The sequence below is a fragment of the Solanum lycopersicum genome, chromosome 2, assembly GCF_036512215.1.
Source record: "Solanum lycopersicum chromosome 2, SLM_r2.1".
In the NCBI taxonomy this organism is placed as follows: domain Eukaryota; kingdom Viridiplantae; phylum Streptophyta; class Magnoliopsida; order Solanales; family Solanaceae; genus Solanum; species Solanum lycopersicum.
Window position 1 is genome coordinate 50,221,732 of NC_090801.1, and position 24,571 is coordinate 50,246,302.

Consider the following 24,571-nt stretch of genomic DNA (forward strand, 5'->3'; position numbering starts at 1 on the left):
AAAATTAAAAAAATTAGTACTAAGGGCCTTGTCGCACCACATAAAATTTGGTGGCTAAAGTTGTTGCTCCATTGATAAGTTACTTCATCTTTTATATGCCGCTCACACAACACGTACTGTTGGATACATAGTTTTTTTTTCAATATTTACCTAACCTAATATTCAATCCGTCTAATATTATTTGTCATTATTTCTAATTTTAGAATTAAACTATAAAATTTTAATTAACATTTTAAGATATATTTTTTCAGTATATTAATATGCAAAAAATTGTAATTTATTTTTTATATAGTTTTAGAATATCTAATTTTTTTTGTTTAAAATAACCATTTAATATGATCTAATTTATCTTTAAAAATTAATTAAATCGACTTTCGATAAGCGCAACATGACAAACAATTTCGGACGAAAGGAGTATATTCCAACTTACCCGTACTACACATTTTGTTTTTTGTCGAAAGATGAAAAGGTGCTGAGTATTTACTTAGGGTGTGTTTGGTACGAAGGAAAATATTTTTCTAAAAAATAAGTACATATTTGACTTATTTCTTATATTTGGTTGGTTTAGAAAATATTAGTGTTTGGTTTTTGAAGAAAAAAATATTTTTGAGAAATATCTTTTATTTTACTAGAGTAGAAAATAATTTTTAGACTTAGATTTATTTTTCTTTTGGGGGTGGTGGTGGTGGTGGTATGGGTAGGAGCCGAGCATAGGGGTGAAAAAAATAAAATTTTAAAGTTGAAAATATTTTTTAAAAAAATAACCTTAAAATTTTTTTAGGGGTAGGGAGGGGGCTAGTAGGATGGGGTGGGTTGGGGAGGTTGGAGACAGTTTTGAAAAATGCTTTCTTTAAGTTTCGAGGGGATGTCATTTTTCTTAAATTTGAGGAAAATAAATTGATTTAGAAAACATTTGATCCAACCAAATATAAAAAAATTGAAAAAAAATTCTGAAAAGTATTTTCATTCATATCAAACACACCCTTATACTTACTTCATTTCATTTTATATGACATTATTTAATTTAATATTACATTTCAAAAAATTAAACATAAAATTTTTGAGCTAAAAAATCTTCAATTTTTATATGAATTTTCATTATTAAATTAAAAGTAAAAGATAAATATAAAATTAAAATATTTTTAATTATTATGTTGTGATATTTTATTTGGAATGAACCAAAGTAAAGGACCGTCCGTCAGCCCCCGCCCCCCACGCACTATCTTTTAAAGTGGTTGTTGATTTGTTCGTATATTTTTTATACTATAAATTATTTAATATTTTGAATATTATATTAATTTGATGATATGTATAACAATGTGAAATTTTATTTTGGAATGAACTGAAAAGTAAAGGACAGCCCCCCGCGATCTTTTAAAAAGGTTGTCGATTTGTTTGTTGGTACATTCTTGGTATCATAAATTGTTTCATATTTTGAATAATATATTATTATTGAGTATTTAATTATAATATTGTGATCTTTTGGAATGAATTCAGAGTAAAGGGAACCAAACACGCAATCTTTTAAAAAGGGGCTGCTAATTTGTTCGTATATTCTTTTTACAATAAGTTATTTCATAGTGTGAATATTATATTAGTATTTATATTATTTTGTAATTATATATTTTTTACAATATGAAACTATTAATTAAATATTTGATATTTGTCATATGTAATTTTTAAAATATAATAAAATATTTTAAAAATATATTATTTAAAGTATACTATTTTTATTCCTAAGTCTAGCTTCTATTTTAATAACATATAATATTAAATAAATAGTATTAAATAATATTAATATTTACTGTGTACTAATCCTAGTCCTATTAGGATTAGTACTTCTTAATCCTAGTCCTATTAGGATTAGTACTCCTTCCTATATCCCCTATATATATCTCCCATGTATTCCCTTATGAGGTTACCACTTCAATACAATCAATATTCCTTCATGGTATCAAGAGCCAGAAAAACTAGATCTTCTTTTCTCTAGGTTTTTTTTCTCTCTCTTTAGGGCACCGATTGTTCCCTCTCTTCTCTTGGGCGGCGGCAGCCATGACAATCGAGGTGGATCCTCTCGATTCACTTCCTTTTGGCGTTAAACTCCTTCTAAGGCATCTTCATGCCCTGATTCCCGAAAAATTATCAGACATAAATTACCCTACATGGAAAATCACCATTCTTACAGCCCTTGAGGCCAATAACCTTCTCAAATACGTTGATGGAAGCACAGAACCGCCGCCGGCAGTCATCACCGCCACGGACAAATCAGAAAAAAACAATCTGGCCCATGCCGCCTGGAAAGCCGTGGATGGCCAGATCCGATCATGTTTGATTGCGGTCATCTCTCCCACGGTTCAGAAACACGTCCGATCCTACAAAACTGCTTCAGCCCTGTGGACGGCCCTCTCAACACGCTATGCATCAATTTCCCACTCTCATATTTTTCAATTACGTGATCGTCTCCACACAATTACCAAAGGCACGAAAACTATGGTGGAGTATTTAGACGAGGTCTCCACCATCATCACAGCCCTTGACACTGTGAACGAAATCATTCCCGAAAAAGATCTCGTCATGTGCGTCGTTCGGGGGCTCCCATCAGCTTACTCCTCCATTAAACAGGCGGTTCGCATCAGTTCAACGCCCGTTGACCTGGCTACTCTCTCCTCGTGGCTAAAAAGTGAAGAAATCAACGTGGATCTGGAGAGCAAACTTCTTTTCCGAGAAGCCGCTGTTATGGAGCCGGCCACCGTCCTCACCGCAAGCCAGAACTATCACGGGAGGCGTGGTGGCGGCCGGCAGGGGAGCCGCGGCGGCTACGGCAGAAACAGCGGAGGCCGCGGGCGCGGCGGTCGGCAGGGCAGTCGTCCGCCGTACGACGGTCAGCAGCACGGCAACAACAACAGCCTGCACTCCTTCAGCAGCGGCGGGCAGTCATCTTCCAGCGGGTAGGGCACTTACGAGCGGGATCGTCCAACTTGTCAAATCTGTCAGAAAACAGGACACCGCTGTTCGTTGCTGGTTTCGGTATGAGGAGAGCTGAAATAGTGATAACCGTGCCAATTATGCATCTCAAGCCGGCCCTTCCTCTGAATGGCTGTTGGATACTGGGGCCAACATGCACGTTACTTCTGATCTATCTAAGCTTAACGCTCCAAATTCATATCATGGCTCCAATGGTATTACTGTTGGCAACGGTGAGTCCCTTAATATTTCTCACACTGGCACGGGTACCATTAAAACCCCACCGCTATCTTTCACCTAGGTAACCTTACCCACGTCCCTTCTATTAAAACCAATCTCCTTTCAGTTCACCAATTCACAAAAGACAATAATTGCTCACTCTTGTTCACCTCTAATGATTTTCAGATCCTAGACAATACTACCAAGAGGGTGATTTTTCAGGGCCCCTGTGAGCATGGTCTGTACGTTCTTCCTGGCACAAGTTCGTCTGCCCACCCAGTTTCAGAAAGCGTTCCTGTGGCTCCGGTGGCTCTTTCGGCTGATGGCCACAGTCTATTGTGGCACAGTCGTCTGGGTCACCCGTCTACTCAAATAATAATTTCTTTAATGTCTCAATTAGGTTTTTCTTCCATTCATGTAAACAATTGTGACTCCTGTTCAATTGCTAAATCTCATAAATTACCTTTTACTTTATCTGAGATGCGTACAACTGCACCTTTTCAACTTATTCATTCTGACCCATGGGGTCCTACTGCTGTTCCTTCATTTGCTGGTTTTCGCTATTATATTTGTTTTGTGGATGATTTTACAAAATACACTTGGTTGTACCCACTAAAACACAAATCACAGGCATACACCACCTTTGTCACTTTTGAAAAAATGTTCAAAACACAATTCAATTCTCATGTTAAACTTTTTCGAAGTGACAATGGAAAGGAATATGTCAATAACATCTTTGGCCAGTTTCTGCAATCCCTGGGAATTATACATCAAACCTCCTGTCCATACACTCCCGAACAGAATGGGGTGGCTGAGCGGAAGCATCACCATCTCATTGAACCGGTGGTTACTCTTCTACATCAATCTCATCCCTGTCTCCTTTTGGGTAGAAGCTCTAGCCACCGCAAACTACCTCATTAACAGAATGCCCAGTCACACTCTCTCCAACAAATCACCCTATCAACTCTTTTACCAAGAACTTCCCAATTATACCAACCTCCGCGTCTTTGGGTGTCTTGCCTACCCTTGGCTACGCCCTCATATTACTCACAAATTACAACCCCGATCCCGTCCTTGTATTTTTTTGGGCTATCATCCTACCTCCAAGGGTTATCGCTGTCTTGACCCACAAACTCATAAAGTCTACATATCTCGTCATGTCATATTTATCGAAAATGAGTTACCCTACGAGTCTATTTCCCCCTCCACAAATACATCATTCATTGGCGTTCTTCCCCTTTTTCCAACATACTCACAGGGTCCCTCACCACCTTTCCCCACACCTCCACCCACTACCTAACCACCCTTCATCACCCCTTCGACCGTCACTCACAATACACTCGCAACCACCACCCACACTCACAACCAACCCGAACCACCCCATACCCACAACATCTCCAGCCCGATCCGTTTTGGGTCCTTCCCGGCCACCCCCGAATCACCACCACCCGTACCACCCCCCAATACTCATCCCATGTTAACCCGTGGCAAAGCCGGTATCTTTAAACCCAAAACCTTTCAGGCTACCATACTACCAAATACCCCCCCTTTCCGATAGTGAACCAACAACCTACTCTATTGCCTCAAAAAATGCTTATGGCGTCATGCTATGGATGACGAGTTTAAGGCTTTGACTGATCAGAAAACTTGGGTTCTTGTACCTCAGCCCCATGGGCGGCACCCAGTGGGCTGTAAATGGGTGTACAAAATTAAACACAATGCAGATGGCAGTATTTCTAGGTACAAGGCTCGTTTGGTTGCTAAAGGCTACAATCAGGAGTATGGGCTTGATTACTCCGAGACATTCAGTCCTGTTATTCGGCAGGAAACCATTCGCCTGGTACTGTCACTCGCCGTGCGTAACAATTGGCTCATCAATCAGTTGGATGTTTCCAATGCTTTTCTTCATGGCATGTTTGATGAAACTATCTACATGACGCAACCACCGGGCTATGTTGATCCCCGCTTCCCTCAACATGTTTGCGAACTCCAGAAGTCTCTGTATGGGCTCAAGCAAGCCCCCCGTGCTTGGTACACACGTCTGAAAACGTTCCTCCAGGGACTCGACTTCACGTGTTGCATACACGACACGAGTCTGTTTACTCGACATTCAGCACACGGTACAGTCATTCTTCTTGTCTATGTAGATGATATCATTATTACAATGCTTTTCTTCATGGCATGCTTGATGAAACTATCTACATGACGCAACCACCGGGCTATGTTGATCCCCGCTTCCCTCAACATGTTTGCAAACTCCAGAAGTCTCTGTATGGGCTCAAGCAAGCCCCCCGTGCTTGGTACACACGTCTGAAAACATTCCTCTAGGGACTCGACTTCACGTGTTGCGTACACGACATGAGTCTATTTACTCGACATTCAGCACACGGTACAGTCATTCTTCTTGTCTATGTAGATGATATCATTATTACAGGCTCTACTGCAGCTCTCATTCAGGATGTCACTCGAGCTATGCACACTACCTTCAAAATGAAGGACCTTGGCCCGTTACATTATTTTCTGAGAATGGAGGTTTCTCGGACAGGCACGGTTCAGAAACACGTCCGATCCTACACAACTGCTTCAGCCCTGTGGACGGCCCTCACAACACGCTATGCATCAACCAAGTGAACATGATTACCATTGTCTAAAACGCATTCTCAGGTACATTTTTGGCACTCTTGGTCGTGGTTTACTCATTCGACCCGGGAACTTGGAGCTTCGGGGTTTCTCAGATTCAGATTGGGCGAATGATAAAAATGACAGAAAATCTACATCGGGGTTTCTCGTTTTTTGGGGCCGAACCTGATCTCCTGGTGTACAAAAAAAAACAACCCAAGGTCTCTCGGTCCTCGACTGAAGCTGAATACCGCGCCCTTGCTCTTCTTGCTGCTGAGACCATGTGGGTCACATATATTCTTCGCGAACTCCGCGCCACTCACACTGTTCTTGCTCTCTATTGTGACAACAAATCAACCATCTGTGTGGCCAAGAATTCCGTCCTACACACCAGAATGAAGCATGTTGATACCGATTGTCTCTTTGTTCGCGATGAAGTTCAGGCCGGCACCATGACTGTACATTATGTACCCACTGAAGAACAACCAGCTGATATTCTCACCAAGCCTCTCCCGAGCCGACAACACGATTACCTCAGTTCCAAGCTTCCGTTCGCTTCCGCTCAGCTCAGCTTGAGGGGGGATAATAACATATAGTATTAAATAAATAGTATTAAATAATATTAGTATTTACTGTGTACTAATCCTAGTCCTATTAGGATTAGTACTTCTTAATCCTAGTCCTATTAGGATTAGTACTCTTTCCTATATCTCCTATATATATCTCCCACGTATTCCCTTATGAGGTTAACACTTCAATACAATCAATATTCCTTCATATTTTACCATTTATATATAAAAAAAATTAATTTTTCAGATAATCAACTCAAACTAAGGCGACTTATTAGACAGATCGGGCTAAAAATTTCGCTTAATATTTTGATTCATTGGATATTGATTTTTGAATTTACTAATATGTTAGTCAACCTATAAGATATCGATTGGTACAGTGATAAATTAACAATTATCAGGCAGTTATTGAAAGGTGGAACAACTAACTTTCAATCTCTATATTACCTTTATTTTTTCGATGAACACACATAACAAAAAAGATACTATTTTTCACTATTTTAACGGTAGTGAGCCGGTGAGCAGTGATAGAAATATAGTAGGAAAAATATATACATACTCTATAGTAGGAAAAATATATACATACTCTTATATACTATGGTATATAACATACTAAAGGCAAAAGTTATCGACAACCTCCTAAAGTTGACATCAAATTTCACTTAAACAATTCAATCAGACGATATTCATAATAGACACCTCATGTAAGTTCTTTTTATGTCATTTTGACACTTCGTTTGACAACAAGCAAAAAACTAAAAGAGAATGTAATACACACGTTGATGATATGACAAACAACCAATTAAATGATTACATGTATCATTGTAAGTTCAAAAAATTTTAAAATATATTTAGTAAATAAAATAAAAAATACTATTCTAAAAAAAATCAATTTAACGCCCCTATGCCCCGATGGCAGTTGTCTCTCTACTATATCTAACAATTTTTTTTATTTGTTTAGATTGTTTCGGATCTTCTTTTTTTCTTTTTATTTTGGTGTTGTTTTAAGAGAAAAATAGAGGAGGAAGGAGGGAAAGCAAGAAAGAAAAATATGAAATATGAGTGTTGGTATCCATTTTTCCGACGAAAAAGGTGGAGATGCGCTGATTGTAGAATTAGAAAAATAATAAAATAAAGAAGAAGACGAAGAATAAAAATAACTTGAAAAAGGATATGAATAAAAAATTCGACCTCCATTGAAGGAGTTTAAGCTTCAAAAAATGGTGTGAGGTGGTGGTTTGAAAAATGGAGAAGAAGAAGAGAAAATAAAATAAAAATAGTTAAATTGAGCATTTCACGCTCTATTGTTGAGTATATCATACTCACTTTGACATGTCAGCAAAAAGTGTTGAAATGATACGACAAAACACTACATTGAGGGGTCTAAAATAAACATTATCCAGTTGACGAGTCTAAGTGAAATTTAATTCCAATTTAGAAGGTCACCGATTACTTTGGCGAGTATTAAAAGAAGGTAATATACCTAGAATAAAGGTGTAAGTATGGTAACTCTTAACGGTGTCACAGTTTACCAAATACAAAATTGAATAATCCACCCCACATGGGCCACACCGATCAATCGTTAATTTTAAAATTTTAACACGTTCCTTAATCATTTATTTGATAACCCAATACTAAAAAGTATTATTTATTCATACTTACTCCAACACATTTTATATATAATATTATATTTTTAAAAATATAAATTTGAAATGTAAAAAAAATCTTCTTTTCTTAGATGGTCGTAAAGGTACTCTTCTGTCCCTTTTTATTTAAATTATTTTTCACCTTTTACTCATTTATTTTTGTTTTTTAATTTTAATAAATCAAGAAAATAATATCTTCTACCTATTACGTGCTTAATTTATTTAGAGAGTTAATATTTTTGAAAAAATTTAATTCTTTTATGAATAAATTAATTTTAAAATTTTTATCAATTAGTTAAAATATCAATTAATATTTTTTTAATATATATGTCAAATCAAGTATGAACAAATAAATAGAAAAGTCATACTATATGTTTTTTGTGAAAGATGAAAAAATACTATTAGTTCATATTTAATCCATCTCATTTTATAATAAATAATATGATATTATAATTTAAAACATAAGCATGAAATTTGTGGTGTGAAAAATATTCGGTCATTCTCTTAAAAATAGTAAAATGGTACTAAGGGGCCTTATACACCACATAAAATACTTATTCATTCCCATTATATATTCACCTAATATTCCCACTAAGAGGTACATCACGTTTTATTTTGGTGAGAAGATGAAAAAGTACTATTTGCTTATAGTCATTGCAATATTATTTGATTTGATATATATTTTTTAAAGAAAATTAAAATTTGTAGTTTAATTTTTTATATATTTATATAAACATAAATTATTAAACGATAACGTAAAATAAAAATATAAAATTATTTTTTTAATCATAACACTGATATTTTCTTTGGAACTAAGTAAAGTAAAGAACAACCCACAATCTTTTGAAGATTCTGTCGATTTGTTTGAACTAAAGTAAAGAACAGTCACACAATCTTTTGAAGAGGCTGTCGATTCGTTCGTATATTCTTGGTTTACTACAAAATTATTTCACTTGAATATTATATTAGTATTTATGTTATTTTATAATTAATATATTATTTTTTTTCATATGAGACTCCGAATTAGATCTTTAGTATGTGTAATTTTCTAATAATATAAAATATTTTTTAAAACTATATTATTTAATATATTCTAGTATACTACTTTCTTCTAACTTTATCATCTATTTTTATTTTCTAAATATAGAGTTTTCTATTTTTTTCAGACAATCAACTTCAATTAGAATGATTTATCGGGGGAATAGTTTTGCTTAATATTTTCATTTACGTATATTAATTTTTTAATTTACTTATGTGTTAGCCAATCTAAAAAATATCACTTGTTACAATAATGGATTAACAATTATCGAACGGTTATCGGATGGTGGAACAACTAACTTTTTAATATCTAGTTACCTTTATTTTTTCGATAACGCACCTCGCAAAAAAAAATATGACTTCTTTTCACTATTTTAATAGCAGTGAGCCAATGAGCGTGTCATGGCCAAAATTACAAGTCGTGATAATATTTATGTTTTCAACCGATAGAAAAGTCAACTCAATAAGTTAAGCAATTCAACTTAATTGTGGAAAAGTAAGAAGCAAGCAAATAAAATGCGGAGAAACTAAAATATCACCCCAAGATTTAGTATCATAAGTACAAGAGCTTCTAAACTACGATAGAAGTCTGAAACTAAATGACAACCTAGATGTAAGAAATATCCTGTATAAATACTAATATAAAATAATAACTAAAAATATAGAGGGAGGTGTATGCCACGGAAAAGTCAGACAGTTCACCAAAGCTCCATTATAACTCAAACTCAATTTTGAAAACTTCACAAAATGCGCTTGAATTCAACTTCAATCTGCACCACAAAAGAGTGCAGCAAGTGTTGTATGAGTACGAAATCACGTGTACCCGTGCATCTCATATACCAACAATGAAAAAACAGTGACAAGAGTATATATTTAATTTTACAAGACTACATTATACTTATCAACCAAGTTTTCATCAATAGAAATAATCAAATATAATGTCACCTAATGTCCAACACCAATAAAATACATAATCAAACAAGAACGAAGGATATAATGAGATGCAAGGCAATGCGACACTATGAAATGATATGCCTCAAGTGTCAAGTACCCTCTCAATTGTATATACATGATATTCCTTAGAAATACATCAAGAGTTCATGACCCATGGAGAATCCCGAGATCCATATATCGACATAGACGATCTCCAAGTGTCTGTGCGGACGATCGCAACATACTATCATAAAAAAAATATTCTCCAGCATGGAGTATCTCCACATGCCCAACTTATAATCATAACATCTCATAATTTTCAATAAGGACGATCTCCACATGTCCAACTTATACTCCAATGTCATGTCAATGTATGTGCACAATATGATTTCAATAGAAATGGATAATGATGCATCTCAATCAATCAAATATTGGTATGATATATAACACCTCTACTATCACAAATATACGAGTTCAATACAGGAACACAGTCACATAAAAAATAAGTATCCTCAGTTATTCGACAATTTAGTGACTACTCTACTCTTGCATTAGTGCAAGGACCCTAAAACTGAACTAACGTGTCTAGAGCCTCACATATGACTAAAAATGTTATTAACATGTTATTAAGTGTTTTAGAGCTTGTATGAGTGATTTGAATTGATTTGGAGGTCAAACATCCAAGAACGTCCAAGACGTTCGAAAGTTAGACCTTACACGTGTTAGTGTGTTCTAGTATTTCTTGGTATGTCTTATGTGTTGTTTGGGGTCTAAATTTATAGGGGAGGATCCTAACTAGTATATGAATGTATTTAAGCTTGAAAAGTATAGGCACGACTCCCCAAAGACCGCTCCAAGGGTCCTTGAGGAGGACCCAAAAGATGGCCAAAGATTGCCTAGGCAGTGTGCAATCGACAACTGCATCGACGTCTCGTGGGTGAAACGATGCCCCATCGATGAGGGAGTTGTTCAATACTAAGATGTGTGAGCTCATCCCCCATAATGCAAGTCTCAGTCACCATCAAGGGTTGTGCAGTATGGCACCGTCGTTCCAACGACGGTCCGTCAAACTGCATCGTCGATTGGACCTGTAACATCACTGCCTGCACGCTGTCCATGAAATGGGTGAATGAGAAATTTACCCCACGTCCTAATTAAACTATAGGAGCTTAATTTAGGTAATTTAAGTTAGTATATAGACTTTAACCTAAATTAGAACTCATTCTTCAAAAACAAATCTATCCGTCTCAAATCGAACTCTCCCAAAACCTCCATTGAAGATCATGCTCAAGAACAAGCTATGGAGGTGGATTCTTAAAGCTTTCTTCTCAGATTTTCGTTGGCTTTATAATGTAGAAGTTATGGTAATCCTTCATCGTTAGTTAACTATTAATCTAAGGAGTCCTTTCAAGCTTTTTCAAACATGATTTTGAGATAGGTGATTGTTCGACTTCCTATTATGTTATATATGCTTTTTAATTGCTTCATTGTATGCATGCATGTATGTGAATAGGGTAACATGAATCGAATCTAATGAAATGATTATGTGGGAATAATTACATTTCAGGAACATATTACTTGAATATATGACTATATACACTGTTCATTATGGATGTGATTATGATTGTGGTTGTGCTGAATGGACCGAATGTCATATTTTCACACATATATTGGACCATATGTCACCATTATACACACATATTGAATTGGTGTCACATCTCAATATATGTATATTGGATCGGGTATCAGGTTCTGACACACTAACAGTTTGAGTATGAGTTCCATGAGAAGACAATTTGTGATTATTACATTCTTATCTACCTATCATTGATATTGAAAAAATGTGTCTTACTCCTGAAATAATAATTGAATATTGCATTATGTATATGTGTGTTTACTGCGTTGTAATTACTTGCCTATATTTCACTGATTGGAGTAGTTGTTGAAAGTCAAGAGATAGGGGGTGGTGAATTAAAATTCCCTTCAGTCGACTTCCTATTCTGGTCAGTCCACTCACCTGCACGTTAGTAAAATAGATAAACAAAAATAATAAGTTATTGTAAGTAAATAACACACAATATTTTTATATTGATTTGGATCACCGATGTGGTACCTAATCTAGTCCCCTTGGGTTACAAGGGTTTCCTTAAGAGCTTGTTGAGACCTTGGGTGTTACAGAATGTTACGATAGAGTCCAGTCTGATATGCAAATAATATATTCTTCTTCGACCCAACTTTTACCTCTATAAACAACACTCAGATCTTTCATTCTCTTTTCTTTACAATTGTTCACTCAAGGGTGTACAAAGTTTTATGAAAGATAAAAGAAGATTACAATATAAGTTCAAGTATGAGTATGAGAGGTTTATATAGCTTTAAAGGACTTTGCTCTGGAAATCCAAGGGAGTTTGAATCAGCATCTGTGATTAAGTCCTTGATTTTATTCTGATTGATTTGATGAATTATGTCCATATCAGATATGTGCATGAGCAAATCAATTTATTCTTTTGTAAGATGATCTTGTTCTGGTCTTGAAACTTTGGTTAATCTCGTTAACTTGAATGCATCCTTTGATTTTGATTTCTTCCTTGTAGTCTTGGATGTTAACTGGTCTTGTTGTTTTTAAAGTTATCCTTTTGATAGATGAATGTTATATTTTTCCTTCCTTGGTTGATTTGTTTTACAATCTTAAATATATTCCGCAATCTTGAATATACTTGATTGATTTCTGGAATTTCTAATTGATCATGATCTGCTTGATCGATTTTGGAATATATCTAATTGATCATGATCTGCTTGATTGATTCTAGAGATCAAAACATATCTTTAAACTAGAATCTCTGATTCATTCTATAGCTCATGATATATCTTCATTTCTTCTTCATGCTTTATGGTTTGGTTTCTTTTCTTGTTGATGTGTTTGCCTGCGAAGATTATGAGTGAATATTTAAATGTCATTTATCAAAATCAACGCTAAGGATTTAACAATTGTGTAATCCTACCAGTACGTCGTAGTTTCATGTACTGATACTGCATTTGCTCTTTCTTTGTTGAATAAAACATATTTGCTGGTGGCTACTGACAAACCTCAGCTAAGAGACCATCGACGGAGATCAGATTCGAGGGTGAGCCAGTTCTTTCAGGCTGCAATGAATCCATCTTTGTTTTTGTCCATTCTTTTCAAACTCAAATTAGTTGTTTAAACATTTTACTTATTTTTAGCTTTTGGGGGTTGCACCCCCTTTCTCTTAGACTTGATGATTAGTAAACTTTTGGTACAATGACTTTCAGATCTAGGGGTTGAATTTTCGCGAGGTTTATGCCTAGTTGTTGGTTAAAGTTTGGAGGTTATGAAAACTCCTTATTTAATTCTTCATCTAAACATGCTTGCGCATCTTTAAATGGTTTAGTTTCTTAAAGTTCTTGGTCAGGTTGTGATAGTGATTCTCCCACCGAATGGTTAGTGTGAGTGCCAATGTATGAAAAAGTTCCAAATGAAATTAGAGAGGGCATATTTGGTATTTCAAAAGAAATATTTGAATTTCCTTTAGAGACTAGATTTAAAATTCTCAGAAAAAACAATGCCTGGCTATATGGTCGTTGTCTCAGCAGGTCGTCGAGTGCCATTATATTTTAATTGAAAGAATGATTTTTATGATAATTTCGCTACAAACATTACATAATGATACCTTTCTGATATATGTACGATACCTTTTTAACATATTACACAATAATATTTTTTTGTTATATAATGTATCATGATATTTTTTAATAAATATATCTCGACATATTGGATATATTAAAGAAAGGGTAAACTACATAAATTTCATTAGTTTAGGTTCTAATTACTTAGATTCTCAATAGTTTTAAATATTACTTTCTCTACCATATTTCATACTTAGGATATATGAGCTTGAATCCGTGAGATACATGTATCTGCCGAATTTTAAAATTGAGATACGTATTTTAATTGTTTGAATTAATTTATTATAATCAAATTCCTTAATATAAGGCAGAAATTAAGGAGCGTATATATTTTAATTATTTTCATTCTATTATTATTTGAAATAATAAATTCGTTAATATCATTTATAAAGACAAAAACATGTATATTTTGGTCATGTAATTTGATTAATATCATTTTATTACTTTTTTAAAATAATAAAATTCATTAATTTGATGTATCTATTATCAATATATGGTGTATCCAACAAACAAAATACTTAGACACGTATCATACAAGTAGATTCATATGTACCATAAAAGTATCTAATATTAATTTTGTGTATTTGTTATGCGTGTCTAGTATTAATTTCATGTATCTATTTATATGATAATATTAATTTCATGTATCTATTTATAGATCTAATTTTAATTTCATGTATCTATTGTTAATTTGATGCATCAAGTATCAATTTCATACATTACATTCAAAAGCATGTGTTCTCGATACATAACAATATTCATACTATTTTCTAAATTATGAGACATTAAAATGGAGCAAACAATATAAAAAAACCTACAATAAATTGGCTAGAAAAAATCTAAGTCATCGAATCAAATACATGATATGATTAAAAACAAATATACAATAGAAAAAATTAAAGATAATTTTATTTTGTCACTTTAACTAATGCTAATTATGTAGAGTTTGATATAAATTTAGCGCATACAAAAGAAAATAAAAATGGTTAATGAAGAAAGAATACGTGTGGGAGTGAGAATGAGATACAATATTGTGATAGAGGAAGGAAAAGTTTAATAAAGAAGAAGAAAAAGAGGCAACGGTGAAATACATCTATTTTGGGATTGAAAAGGGAAAAAACTGAAAAAAATAAAATAAAATTAGTGCCAACTAATTGAGGAAATGTAATTTTAAGATAATTAGTCCATATCATATTTAAAGAAATTTTATATCTGATTTAATTTTATATAAATACGTTATATTTTTTAAAAAGTACTTGTGAAATATTTTTAAAATAAAGATAAATAAAATATATATATATGTGGTAGTTGTGTAGGAGTAGATATAGGGCCCGTTTGGATGGGCTTAATAAAAGCAGTTTTAAAAAAGTACTTTTGAAAGTGCTGAAACTTATTTTTAAAATAAGTAGTTATGCGTTTGGATAAAAGTGCTGAAGTTGTTATGCCAAACGTGAAAAGGGAAAAATGGAAGAAAGAAATGTTAGGGTTATATGGGTAATTTGGAGATTGTATAAAAATATTAAGGGTAAAAAGATAAAAATGTGGTTTACTTAAAACAGCTAATAAGCTAAAAAAAAAGCACTTCTACCCCAGCTTTTAACTTTTGGCTTAAAATAAGTTTTTTTTAACTTAAAATAAGTTATTTTGAGTATTGCCAAACAGTTAAATAAGTCAAAAATCAATTTTTAAGTCAGTTTGACCAGCTTTTAAGCTGAGCCAAACAGGCTCATAGTTTTTTCATATAAATAATCACAGAAATATAAAAAAAAAATTAAAAAATCTTATTTGTACTTAAAGAAATAAAAAATAATCGTGCCAAATTAATGAAGTCACGATGATAGTAACGTATACCTATAATTTGCTATTTAAAATATGTAAGACTTTAACTTTATTACAACAGAAATTTACAGAGTGATTTTACATTGTAAAAATGGAAAATCCACCGGACAAAGCAACGTCAGGTACAATGAATCAGAGTATATAACACGCTTAAGTTATTGACTAGAAATAGTGTCCGTTATGACACGTAAATTAGTATTCCCACCGTTTAATATTATTTTTAAAAAAAAATTATAAATAAAAAAATAATTTTAATAAATATAACATTTTAAAAAAAAAAAAAATTGACTATAATTGATACTCAATCTGTTGAAATATAATGAACCAATTCTTATCAAAACACAGTGGAGTACAAGTAATCACGTTGGTTCCTATGAAATGGTTCATCTATTTCCCATTATATATAGGCTACTTATTTCCTCACCTCTAAAGTAAAAAACTTTCTAGTGTTTTCTTCTTTCTTTTGTTTTTTTCTCTTTGCTCATATTCTAAAAATATTTCATCAATGGCATCTATCAAATCAGTAAAAGTTCCTACTATAGATTTTTCCAATTATCAAGAGCTAAAACCAAACACTCCACTATGGGAATCCACAAAAATTCAAGTTTTTGAAGCTTTACAAGAATATGGTTGTTTTGAAGCAATATATGATAAAGTTTCAAAGGAAATTAGAGAGGAAACATTTGATATGTCAAAAGAAATATTTGAATTTCCTTTAGAGACTAAAGTGAAAAATATCTCAGAAAAACCAATGCATGGCTATATGGGGATGATTCCACAATTGCCATTGTATGAGAGTTTGTGTATTCCTGATTTGCTTAATCCTCAAAGTCTTGAAAAATTTTCTAATATCTTTTGGCCTCAGGGTAATCAACATTTCTGGTATGTTTACTTTTATTTCTTTTTCATTTTTGTTTTCTTATTATCTTTAAATTTTGTTCTAGTGGAACTGTTCAAAAGCTACTATCTTTAGAAATAATAATTTTTATTAGCTTAGTTGATTGATCAGGGAAGTAAAATAAAAAGAGACAGAAGTCTGTGTCTCGCATCTATTTTTTATTGCACCGTTTAAACTAAATAAAATATAGACAACAACATCAAAATATTTGGTAGGAAGACACGATTTATTCAACAGAAATATAGACAACAACATTAAAGTATTTGGTACATGAAATCACTATCCAATAAGTGACAGTTCGTTGGCCTTCTCATTTTTTATAAAATAAATAGAAACACAAGAGTTGTCTCAAGTGAAAAAATTGAAATATGTTCAACCTTCTTCATATGTTTATACTAATATTATATGAGCGTTAATTTTTGCAGCAATTTGATAAAATCTTATTCTAATCCACTTGTGGAATTGGATGGGATGTTGAAAAGGATGATTTCGGAGAATTTGGGATTGAAAAATCACATTGATGAATTATTGAATGCCAATTACTTCCTATTTAGATTTACACATTATAAGGGATCATCAATTGCTAGTGGAGATGAAAATAATAAAGCTGCTGGATTGGGTGGCCACACGGATGGTAACTTCTTGACTTTTATATCGCAAAATCAAGTTAATGGATTGCAAATCAACAAAAATGGAGAATGGATTGATGTGATTATTTCACCAAATTCTTATGTTGTTTTGGCCGGTGATTCCTTCAAAGTAAGTATTTTAAGTTTTGAACTAGTGTTACTTATCTTGTTGGGAACTGTTTTGTTTGATTTTTAAAAGAAAAAATATTAAATGATCAAAAAAATTATAATATCTTTTTTGTTTTAAGGTTAAATAAATTGATTTAAAAATTTCATTTTTAATTAAAAGAGAATGAAGTTAAAAGAGGGTAGTAAAATGCTTAAAAAGCCAAAATAATTTAGTGTGAAATATATTATTTTATTATCATTCTAATCAAAATTTCTGGTCACACCTTATAGCATAGGGGTTTCAGAGGGCTCCGAGATATTTTGTTTTGATCTTATATTTCTCGAATCTATGAAAATGTTATTCCACTAGTGTTTATATTATTTTCTGAAATGCATATTTTTGAATGATTTGATATATGCTCAATATTTTCATGCAAAACTGAAAATGAATTTTGGTATTATTGACCGTATTTGTATTGTTTTACTCTCCAAAAATATTATCGATCGCATCTATCTTTGTATTTATACAGGCATGGACAAATGGTCGATTGCATTCACCTCTCCACAGAGTAACAATGTCCGGACAAAATGATAGACTCTCCATTCAATTGTTTTCATTATCAAAGCCAGGTCACTTCATCCAGGCACCAAAAGAACTAGTAGATGAAGAACACCCATTACTCTTCAAGCCATTTGAAATTCTTGAATTATTCAAGTATGGTACCACAGAAGCTGGCTATACAGCTCCTCCAAGTGATCTTTTCAAGATTTATTGTGGTATTTGATATGCTAATTGTTGAATTTCCGCTTCAACAAGCAACTTTTCCAATGAGTTTCATCTTGTTTTTTTAAGTAGTATGCATTTTATGTTTAAATTGTTGCAGTTGGCAATTCATGTTTAATTTGTTTTTGTTTTTTTGAGAAAATATTTCCAATGGGTTTCGTTGGAAATTCGTCTTGTTTTTTTTTAAGTAGTGTACATCTTATTTTTGGATTGTTGATGTTGAGCGCTAATGTTTAATTTGTTTGTGTTTTAAAGAGGATGATTATTGTCACGATCCAAATCCGGTCCGCGACTGGCACCCACACTTACCCTCATATTGAGCGAACCAACCAATCTAAACCTTAACATTTCAATATAATATAAACAGAAAGTAATGCGGAAGACTTAAACTCATTAATAAAAACCAATTCAATAACTATCAATATTCAACATCTATTATTCCCAAAACCTGGAAGTCATCATCACAAGAACATCTACTTTAAACTACTAATTCTAAGAGTTTCTAAGAAGCTAAAAATACATAAGAAGCTAGTCCATGCCGGAAGTTCAAGGCATCAAGACATGAAGGAGAAGATCCAGTCCAAGCTAGAAGCGTTAGCTCACCCTGAAGATCCGGTGTGACGAAGACTGGCTTGAGTTACTGTTGAGTCGAAGATGACGGCACGTTTGCTGCACTCCACAAATAACAAGAAGGAAAACATAAAAGTAGGGGTCAGTACAAAACACGGGTACTGAGTAGATATCATTGGCCAACTCAAAATAGGGAACAGTATATATCAATATTATCGTAAATCAACTATAAAACTCAACATGTAGCAACAACAAGTATTATAATCATCAATAAGTACCATCAAGTTCATCCATGAGGGCTCAAGCCTCAACACCATACTCATTTGGGAATTAAGTATATTAAGTTGAGTATATTATCATCTTTCAAGATTCATTATCTTTCCTCTTCTTGTGTCGGTACGTGACACTCCGATCCCCTAATTCTATGTGTCGGAACGTGACACTCCGATCCCCTAATTCTATGTGTCGGAACGTGACACTCCGATCCCCTACATGTGTCGGAACGTGACACTTCGATCCCCTACATGTGTAGGTACGTGACACTCCGATCCCCTACATGTGTCGGAACGTGACACTCCGATCCCCTACATGTGTCGGAACGTGACACTCCGATCCCCTACATGTGTCGGTACGTGACACTCCGATCCCCTAATTCTATGTGTCGGAACGTGACACTCCGATCCACTAATACTATGTGTCGGAACGTGACACTCCGATCCACTAATATTATGTGTCGGAACGTGACACTCCGATCCACTAATATCATTCTGTAAATCATCAAGCCTTCTCTATTCCAAGGCATCATCAATCCCATTACTTTAATTCATCAAGCCTTCTTCTATACCAAGGCATCATCATTAATAATGTATATTAAAATTTCTTTTTAAGATTTGGGATTCAATATTTTCATCATGCTTATCTTATCACAATCACATAATCATATTCATGCAAACATACCATTAAGCATATAGTAGGGTTTACAATACTACCAATACATATCATTCACTATTAAGAGTTTACTTATGAAGCATGAAAACCATAACCTACCTCCACCGAAGAATTGAATCAAGCAAGAAATTTCCCAAGCTTTGATATTCCCTCTGCCTCTTGATCGATCAATTTCTCTCTCTCCTTGTTCTCTCTATTTTCTTTATTCAAACCCTCTTTCTTTTACCCTAGTTAACATATAATTAAGTGTAAAAGATGACAATAATACCCCACTAATTAACTTTGGGTTACCTCTTTTAACCCCCAAGAATTTGAGTTATTAATATAAACCAACAAAATCTATAATTAAGGAAGGAATAGTCCAAAAACGTCCCTTAAAACGTGTAAGGAAATCCGATTCTGCCTGGGATTTGCGCAACCTGTGACGGGCCGTCGTGCCTGCGACGGTCCGTCCTGCAGGTCGTCGCAGAGTTCAGAGACCCAAATTTCCACCAAGGGTCTGTGACGGTCCGTCACACCTGTGACGGTCCGTCCTGTCATTCCGTCACAAAGTTCAGAGAGTCGATTTTTAGTACCCAATTTCAGATTTTCTAAGTGTTTTGAAACGAGACCCTGCGACGGTCCGTCGTGCCCATGACGGATCATCGTTTGGTCCGTCGCCTCAGCCTGTTTTTCCAGAATTGAAGTTTGTTGCTCAAAACGACTAAACAGGTCGTTACAATAGATACCAATTTACCCATCGTTCGTCCCCGAACGATCAAAAGAAGGAAAACAAGGGCGAAAAGGAGTACCTGAATCTGTAAACAGATGTGGGTATTTTTCTCGCATATCCGCCTCCTTCTCCCAAGTGGCTTCTTCAACGGGTCGATTCTTCCATTGCACCTTGATGGATGCAATCTCTCTTGACCTCAACTTGCGAACTTCTCTATCTAAAATAGCAACAGGCTCCTCCTCATAAGACAAGTTCTTATCAAGCAAAACTGAATCCCAACGGATAATGTAGTTCCCATCCCCATGGTATCTTTTCAACATCGACACATGGAATACCGGGTGTACTCCGGACAGCCCTGGAGGCAAGGCTAACTCATAAGCCACCTCCCCTACTCGCTTAAGTACTTCAAATGGTCCAATGTACCTTGGACTTAGTTTACCCCTTTTACCAAACCGCATCACCCCTTTCATGGGTGAAACTTTCAACAAGACTTGTTCACCCTCCATGAACTCTAAGTCTCTAACCTTTCGATCTGCATATTCTTTTTGTCTACTTTGCGCCGCTAGAAGCTTTTCTTGAATAGACTTCACTTTTTCCATCGAATCCCTCAAGAGATCAGTACCCCAAGGTCTAACCTCGAACGCATCAAACCAACCAATGGGAGACCTACATCTCCTACCATACAATGCTTCAAATGGAGCCATATCAATGCTTGAGTGATAGCTATTATTGTATGAAAACTCCGCTAAGGGTAAGAAGCTATCCCAATGGCCACCAAATTCTATCACACACGCACGAAGCATATCCTCCAACACTTGAATCGTTCGCTCAGACTGACCATCGGTCTGGGGATGGAACGCAGTACTAAGGTCCAACCTAGTACCCAATTCTGCATGCAATGTTTTCCAAAACTTAGAAGTAAACTGCGTACCTCTATCTGATATGATGGATAGTGAAACCCCATGCAATCGCACCACTTCCGAGATGTAAAGTTTGGCTAACTTTTCTGCATTGTAAGTCACCTTGACCGGAATGAAATGAGCAGATTTAGTTAACCTATCAACAATCACCCAAATGGAGTCATACTTACCCATTGTTTTCGGAAGACCAACCACAAAATCCATTGCAATTCTTTGCCACTTCCATTCCGGAATGGGCATTCTCTGAAGTGTTCCTCCGGGCCTTTGGTGTTCACACTTTACTTGTTGACAGTTTGGACACTTGGCAATAAAGTCAACAATATCACGCTTCATTCTACTCCACCAAAAGTGTTGCTTTAGGTCACGATACATCTTGGTTGCACCCGGATGTATAGAATACCTTGAACTATGAGCCTCTGTCAGAATAGTGTTGATCAAATCATCGACGCGGGGTACACATACCCTTCCCTTGATTCTCAAAACACCTTCCTCATCGATTTGTGCTTCCTTAGCCTCTCCTCGCAATACTTTATCTTGAATTCTGCGCAGTTTCTCATCATCAGACTGTCTTCCCTTAATTTTGTCAAGAAAGGAAGATCTTGCCTCCATAGAAGCCAACAATCCTCCCCTCTCATTTACTTCTAATCTCATCAAGTCATTAGCTAGAGTTTGAACCTCTCTAGCCAGTGGGCGTCTAGAAGCTTGCAAGTGAGCTAGACTTCCCATGCTTCCCGCCTTTCTACTTAAAGCATCCGCTACAACATTCGCCTTCCCCGAATGATATAAAATAGTGATGTCGTAGTCCTTCAGTAGTTCCATCCATCTCCTCTGTCTTAAGTTCAAATCTTTCTGAGTAAAGACATACTGAAGGCTACGATGATTCGTGTAGACCTCACACTTAACCCCATATAAATAGTGTCTCCATTGCTTTAATGCAAACACTACCGCAGCCAATTCTAAATCATGAGTTGGATAGTTACGTTCATGCACTTTTAATTGTCTTGAAGCATAAGCAATCACACTCTTCTCTTGCATTAGTACTGCACCCAACCCAGAATAGGATGCATCACAATAAACAATGAAGTTCTTACCCTCTACTGGCAAGGTAAGGATAGGTGCGGTAGTCAACAAAGTCTTGAGCTTCTGAAAGCTTTCCTCACATTCGTCCGACCATACAAATGGAACATTCTGCTTAGTCAAGTTAGTCAATTGGGAAGCAATAGAAGAGAATCCCTTGACAAATCGGCGGTAGTAGCTAGCTAACCCAACAAAGCTCCTTATTTCTGACACATTAGTAGGTCTTACCCAATTCTTCACTGTCTCAATCTTAACAGGATCCACCATCACTCCATCCTTAGAAACCACGTGTCCCAAGAAGGACACTGCATCTAGCCAAAACTCACACTTAGAGAACTTGGCATAAAGCTTTTTATCCCTTAACATTTCCAATACCATTCTCAAATGCTCTTCATGTTCCTTCTTGCTCTTTGAGTATACCAATATATCATCAATAAATACGATCACGAAGAGGTCCAAATATGGCTTAAAAATCCCGTTCATCAAGCTCATGAACACAGCAGGGGCATTCGTAAGACCAAAGGACATCACTACAAATTCGTAATGCCCATACCTCGTTCGAAAAGCAGTCTTTGGCACATCCGTTACCCGTATTTTCAATTGATGATAACCGGATCTCAAGTCAATCTTAGAGAAGACACAAGCACCTTGTAACTGATCGAACAAGTCATCAATGCGAGGAAGAGGGTACTTGTTCTTTATGGTTACCTTATTCAGTTGTCTGTAGTCTATGCACATTCAAAAACTGCCATCCTTTTATTTACAAACAAAATCGGAGCACCCCAAGGAGATGCACTTGGTCTAATGAAGCCTTTGTTCAATAACTCTTGAAGTTGTGCTTTTAACTCTCTTAACTCCGCGGGAGCCATTCTATAAGGGGGTATAGAATTGGGGAGAGTACCGGGTTCAAGATCAATACAGAAGTCAATATCCCTATCCGGTGGCATACCAGGAAGATCTGCAGGGAACACGTCCAGAAACTCACGAACTACTGAAACCGACTCAATCGAAGGTACTTGGGTAGTGTCATCCTTGAGATGTGCCAAGAAAGCTAAACACCCTTTACTAATCATTTTCTTAGCACGAAGAAAGGAGACGATGCGGACCGGATTGGAAGTGTAGTCACCCTCCCACACTAACGGGTCTATCCCAGGCTTGGCTAACTCACCGTTTTAGCATTACAATCCAAGATTGCAAATTGCGGAGAAATCCAAGTCATACCCAGAATCACATCAAAATCATCCATTGCCAAGATAACCAAATCTACATAAGTGTTGCTCCCCACAAAGTTTACCACACAAGACCTATATACCTTTTCAACTACCACAGACTCACCCACCGGAGTAGAAACACGAATAGGCATATCAAGAAATTCACAATGTAAATTTAGACCATTAGCAAATGAGGAAGATACATAAGAAAACGTGGATCCAGGATCAAACAATACAGAAGCCATGCAATCACAAACCAGAAGATTACCTGTGATGACAGCATCAGATGCCTCCGCTTAAGACCGCCCAGGGAAAGCGTAACAATGGGCCCTATCGTTCGTCTGTCCGTTGCCCCTACCATGTTGTGATGTAGTGGCCCCAGTTTGCCCATTACCTCTGCCGTTTTGGTGACCACCATTACCTCGACCACCACGTCCTCCAAAATAACGGCCTCTACCATGACCACATCTACCTCTAGCTATTGGGGGTCTATAACTTTGTCTGGGACAATTTTTCCTAACATGTCCAATCTCCCCACATCCATAACATTCTCTGGAGTCAATCATAGGCCCCTCGGAGAAGTGTTGACCGGTCTGAGGTAGTCCCCCAACTACAGTCTGTAGTGAAGACTGAATTGGTCGGACTGAGTAACTTCCCGAACCTTGTCCTCTAGTGTAAGAACCATTAAACTCACCTCTCTTTCGAAGCCTTTTTGATGTCGATGTTGTGGTGAAGTCGTCTAGCTTCACTCCTTCCACTTCTATCACAAAGTCTACCACTTCTTGGAAGGATTTTGCCGTTGCCGCTACCTGTAAGGCCGAAATCCGCTCTTGAGGACTGAAACAGAGTTGAGTGGCATATCTGGATAGTGAACGGAACTTAGCCTCATAAGCATTAACCGATATCCTACCTTGCTCTAGGCTCAGGAACTCATCCCTTTTCCTATCCCTCAAAGTCCGGGGGATATACTTCTCCATAAACAAGCTAGAGAACGAGGCCCAAGTCATAGTTGGTGCCTCTATTGGTTGACACTCAATATGTGACCGCCACCACATTTTGGCGTTCCCTTGAAACTGATAAGTCACAAACTCCACACCAAACCGTTCTACTATACCCATCTTGTGTAGTAGCTCGTGACAGTCAACCAGAAAATCATAAGGATCCTCCGATTCAGCACCCTTG

General features: G+C 35.7%; 1 protein-coding gene across 1 annotated transcript; it reads left to right on the forward strand.

Annotated features, from left to right (window-relative positions):
• The first annotated feature begins 15,744 nt into the window (after positions 1–15,744).
• On the forward strand, positions 15,745–18,202 carry LOC101246594 (probable 2-oxoglutarate-dependent dioxygenase AOP1). Its single transcript, XM_004233493.4, has 3 exons — positions 15,745–16,414; positions 16,856–17,189; positions 17,698–18,202. Exons 1-3 carry the CDS (start codon positions 16,038–16,040, stop codon positions 17,950–17,952), a joined length of 966 nt encoding a protein of 321 aa, XP_004233541.2. The 5' UTR covers positions 15,745–16,037; the 3' UTR covers positions 17,953–18,202.
• Positions 18,203–24,571: the final 6,369 nt, after the last annotated feature.